The sequence below is a fragment of the Priapulus caudatus genome, unplaced genomic scaffold (genome assembly GCF_000485595.1).
Source record: "Priapulus caudatus unplaced genomic scaffold, Priapulus_caudatus-5.0.1 Scaffold319, whole genome shotgun sequence".
In the NCBI taxonomy this organism is placed as follows: Eukaryota; Metazoa; Priapulida; class Priapulimorpha; order Priapulimorphida; family Priapulidae; genus Priapulus; species Priapulus caudatus.
In genome coordinates, this window is record NW_014577380.1 from 38,838 (window position 1) to 44,750 (window position 5,913).

The 5,913-nt window shown below is 40.3% G+C and overlaps 1 protein-coding gene across 1 annotated transcript in view; it reads left to right on the forward strand.

The window, feature by feature from the left end:
- Positions 1 to 5,913, forward strand: part of LOC106808979 — a 36,770-nt gene that overhangs the window by 22,320 nt on the left and 8,537 nt on the right. Inside the window, exon 2 of the mRNA XM_014811917.1 lies at positions 5,416 to 5,457. Within this exon, the coding sequence (XP_014667403.1) occupies positions 5,416 to 5,457 (42 nt within the window). The remainder of the gene's footprint in view (positions 1 to 5,415; positions 5,458 to 5,913) is intronic.

Consider the following 5,913-nt stretch of genomic DNA (forward strand, 5'->3'; position numbering starts at 1 on the left):
TAAAATGTCAAATATTTGTTTACAATATGATGTCAGGCCCTCTGCTCTTTAGGTCTTTATTACTTTATATAGGATTACACAAAGTTGAAAACATATTTGTAGCTATAGTATCATTTCACTGGGAAATGGAATTTTAGTGATTTCGTTACGGAGTTGAAATTTGTGTATGACCCTACTAAATATTTCAACTGTTGTTTACAATTATGATGTCAGGCCCTTTGCTCTTTAGGTCTTGTTCATTATTACTTTAGATCGCATCAAGGCACACCCTGCTAAGAGAGCAAATTTCAGGGGTTTTTCCAGAAATGTCAACTCCGTAACAAAAATTTCAACTCCGTAACAACATTTCAACTCCGTAACATCATTTTGTCGAATTCTAAAATTAATCTACCAAATAAATGAAAATGATTTCCTCCAAAAAACCAACCTGGATACTATAATAGTCAAGTGTCTGGTCAGTTTTAAATTGTTTTTTATGTATGGATCATCATAGAAAATTCTTTCTTTGGAAATCGTTACGGAGTTGAAAGGGCCTAGAGACACCCGGAGATTAAATTCCCTCACCATTAAAAAAATTGGACGAATTAAGCGATGCTCAATTCCTGGTTGTACTCCTAAGTGCCTAGTCTACCTGTGATAAAAATGTAGAGGTGTTGCTTGCATGTTTTTTTTCTTGAAAATAATTCACCAACTTGTGCCCTTATTGAGAAAATTACCCATATAGAACGGGGCTCCAAACATATTTTGAATGATTTTCTATGATTTCAATGACGTTCTTTCCACGATCTTGCCATATATGCAAACTTAGGTTACCATTAGACATTGCCTTCATTGCACGCACATCTGATGTAAGTGCGTGCATTCATGACAAATGCCATGCCCATGCCCATGGTGATCAAGCATCTATCTAAAATAATAATCCAATAGGACCAATACTAATATCTATTAAACGTTTTTTTGCAATTGATCAATCTATCTGAAAACAACAAAACTGCACAAGATTCATAGTTTGGGACCCCGGTATGTATATAGTTCACATATTTGCTAAACAAATCCGGGTGTGCTAAACTAGGATTGGGCCCAACAACAGTGACAGTGTCGACACACGACATCAGAAAAGTTTATTTCAGGGTTGTAAGCATTCTTTGTGTTTCTTCTACTAGCTACTTCGATCGATCTAGAGTCTCTTCGGTACAACTGTAGGATTCTTGCTCGTATCTCTCAATTGCGACTTCTAATTCAGAAAAACTACAGAATTCTGCAACAACACTAAACGCAGCCATTTCCCAGTGACGAGTGAACCAAATGAACGTGTCAAATCATCGCGAGATCTCACGTGAAATGAATGTCCGGACGAGTAGCCTGGAGGCTACGCGACCGGTTACGGACGAGTAGCCACTGCGTATATTTTTTGAGGCTTTTTATGTCTCTAGGCTGGAGGTACGGCAGTCCATTTGCTTTCATACTCAATGAGACAAAGATGGCAGCGGGTGGCGCCATATTTCGAAATAACGCCTTGGGAACAAAATTTACGATTTGAGAGTTTAGATGAGCTAAAACCCTAACCCTAACCCCTAACCCTAAAGCAAAAAGGGGCTTCAACGAACGACTGCTGCTGTACCTCCAGCCACTGCGTTTTTTGTGCACTGTGGCTATATATATATGCCCGGCAGCCCGGATCGATTTCTTAAATGCCCGGCAGTTCCTAACCCTAACCCTAACCCTATAACCCTAACCTTTGTTTACTTGAGATAACGCTGAAAATTAAAAACTTCTGGGCATTTAGGAAATCGAAGACCGTGCCCGGCAGTCGTCAGATATATGCTGGCTGCCGGGGATATATACCCACTTTGTTTTTTTTATCGAGACATTCCAAGTTCCTGTGCTAGATACAATAATGTAACCCAACAAGAGTAGGGTTATACAATGCGAGCCTATTCTTTTCTTTGGATGAGCCCCTGAGTGATTCACTCAGGGTGGTTTTATGGTGCGTTTTTCGAGACTATAACTTTTGTAAACTGGTTTAGTCACCAGTCACACATTCAGGATTTTTTCTGCTGTCCTTGATAGGACCATTCCCGATTATTGTTCAGGAAGCGTCTCGATTCAGCTGTTTCTTGCCGAATTCGTCCCGATTCTCCAGTTATCAATCCGATTCTGATCCGATTTGTATCTTTCGCATGGTGAAAAACGACAAAATCTGTCCTGACAGCATCCCGATTCTCCCGAATGCGATCCGACAGATCAGACAGTGACCCGACAGTGAACCGACGCTGACGAAAGACGATACAATGATGGATTTCTCCAGATCATGCCCGTTCATCAGGACAGCGTCCTGATCCACAGGACACCGTTCAGACAACACAGGACATTGTTACGATTTTGATCCGATACAGCAGAATCTGTCACGACATAGTCACGTTTGTAATCGGCTGAGTTTCCCGAATGTTACGGGATGCACCTAACTATCGGGATTGCTTGGCCGACCTCTGCGGACCATTCCCGATTCGTAGGACTCTGTTACGAACGTATACGACTGCGTTCAGACAATGGACATTTCAGGACATTCCAGATCCTTGAGGATAGTAATCCGAGTTTTTCACTTTTTGTGTCGTAGCGCTGTTTGATCTCAAACGGGAGCTATAATTGGCACTGTGTGAACGCCGCATTATTCTAAACACGAACCTTTCTCCGCTATCCTTGGACTTACTATGTATCACAATACTATGTATTAAACTAATATAACCTGTTACAAAATTTTGAAGCGACGAGCGGCGATATTTCCAGCGCCATTTCTGTTGACCTGTGACGTACGCATTCCCAAGCGCATAACGTTCGGCTAACTTCGGCTCCAAGATTGAATTCATCATGGGATGCCTGCTGTCAGTCATGACGTCACCAGAGCCAGCATGTCAGGCCGAAGTTAGCCGAATGCTATGCGTATTTTGAATGCGTACGTCGCAGGTCAACAGAAATGGCGCTCGAAATATCGCCGCTCGCCGCTTCGAAATTTTGTAACAGGTTATATTAGTTTAATACAGAGTATTGTGATACATAGTAAGTCCCAGGATAGAGGAGAAAAGTTTGTGTTTAGAATAAACCCAGTTTGGAAGTTCTAGTCTGAAAAACACACCATAAAACCGCCCTGAGTCAATCACTCAGGGGCTCCTCCAAAGAAAAGACTATGCACGCATTGTAACCCTACTCTTGTTGGTTTACATTATTGTATCTAGTTCTACACTAATCTGGGCTGTTAAACTAGACAGTGGTCGAAATAAGCGATGGTCCGATGGTCCGGGACCATCAGATTTTCAGTCAATGGTCCGACGGAAAATTGAATATTTTGGTCCCATTTTACGGTAATTTTCTTTGAAGTTTCCATGTTCCAATATACTATTAAAGTGAATAAACGAGTATTACTGTATCGTTTGATATATATGTATTCATTGTACAGCGAACGAGCTTGGCACTCGTCCGCTTGCCAATGTCGAGTGAAAATAATATCGGGCGAGTAAACTAAAAGCTAAAGCTGACTCGCCAATGTTGGCGAGTAAAAATAATTGTCTAAAACTTTAATCAATAATATCCAAACATTGATGAAAAACATAATTAATACTGACAGTCTTGAGAAACGTCACAAATTAGATTTTTATCTCCCAATCACAGGTCGGAAGCAATTCCTCGGTTTAGACGCATGTGTTAGTTTCGCCACTTTTTATTCAAATGATTCTGGTAGAAAAGTAGGACACGTAGAAAAATTATATTCTACATAGTCTATAATCTAGTCCATATATAGTCTATAATATAGTCTATATAGATATATAGATATAGATATATATATAGCAGGCTTTCATTTTTAAGGGGCGCGATCGCGCTCGCGCTCCACGGCGCACCCGAAATTGTGCCATGGTGTGCGCATCATCGCACCTCATAAAAGTGGTTGAAATCGCGCACCAAAAGTATACATGTGTATTATGTTGAAATAGCGCTCCATAGAGTTGTCAATGTAGGGGGGTACAAACAAATTTGGCAACACACAACAATTTGTGGTGTGTAAGTAACTGAACGTATGGCAGAGGTACAGGTCTGGTTACTACCCTCTGGTTTATATATATATAAATACAACTAAACAACAGCATCCAAATACAGGTACCTATACGGTAGCCACAAGTTACCTGCTCGTTTTCTATTATACGCTGGCGAGAAGTGGTTTTCTGCCGACGTGAAACAGTCGTAGGGCTGGAGGGCTACATACGTGGCTACTACGTACAAGTAATTTGGCTAGTTTGTTGATGGATTGTGGATGATATTTTGTGCTGAAATATGCAGGTACATGGATTAGAATCTCTTAGGATGGAAATCAGAATAAATAAAACAAGTTTATTTTTACATCCGATCAACTCTTTTATTAATCTGTGTGCTAGTGTTGGGTTGTTGGATGAAAAGAATGTAATCCTGGACAAAGCCATTGAATGAATGAAGCGTGAAGGATGATATGATAATCAGTAGATTGACATGACATCCCAATTTTCGTTTTGGATTTCACTCTAGACTGAGGATTGTTCATGATTCCATCATCACACCCCAAGAGGCATGATGGAGAGCCCTCAAGGAGCTCTCCATCATCCCTTTTAAAGGTGTGATTTTTAGTGGAGCTCTCCATTAAGGGTGTGATTATGGAGCGTGAAAAGACCCCCTAGATGGTGTCCTAGGGGAGTCATTGATTAGTAGTCCTCCTGTACTTTTCAAATCTGAAAGCCTGTATATAGTCTATAATATATAGTCTATAATATAGTCCATAGACTATAATCTACATAGCAGAATAGTACCCCCAAATATAGGTGACCGTGGTGACCTATGAATACTGACACTGTACTACTGTAGTGTAGTTGTGGTGAACCTTGAAATTTTTTTAAGGAAATGGCTCAACTCTCCCATCCGATGCATGTGGCTAAACAGAGGAATTGCTTCGACCTATGATTGGGAGATAAAAACAAAATTTGTGATGTTTCTCAAGACTGTCAGTATTACTATTAGATAGATGTCACTGACTGTACTTACAATAATAGTTTATTTTGAAAAGATTACAACGTTTACACTCTTAATAGAGGATTCTCCGAGTATTTGTAACTTTTACGAAGAGTTTCATGTTCAAGTAGCGTTTGTGTTGTATTCGGAGCAGTTCCTCTGTTTACGGTTTAGCCGCTAACTGCCAACGTCACTCCAACTTCTGATTAGCTAAAAAAAACCAGCTGATGTTACGTTTTGACACAGTCACAGGAAGCCTGGCATATGGGAAGGGGGAGGGAATAAGAGAAAAAGAAAAGAGAGGGGCCTTAGACTACGTTTTCCTATCACTCGAGTTGTATGTGTGTCATATCTTGACAGAATTCTATTTTTATCTTCGAATCACAGGTCGGAGCAATTCCTCCGTTTAGCCGCATGTCATCCGATGGGGTAAGTTTTTATATTTGTAATAATGTCCTAATTTCCAGAAACACATATGTACATTACATTATATTATACGTTATACAGAATATCTACAACACTGTGATGGTAACATAGTTCAGTGATTGTACAAATAGGTAAATGGCATAAACAGTTTTACAAAGTAGTGCATATATGAGCGTACTAATTATACTTCGTTACAAGAAGTTCATAAATGAAGGTAAGCATATAGTAGTAGCTGTAAGCATTGAACATGAAACGTACAATTTTGCTAAACATGTAATGTTATATGATAAACATGTATATCCTTTATATCTTATATATTTACATGCACACACACACGCACACGCACACACACACACACACACACACACACACACACACACACACACACACACACACACACGCGCGCGCGCGCGCGTCGCAGCGCCTCGACGACGCGACGACGACGACGACGGACGGGAG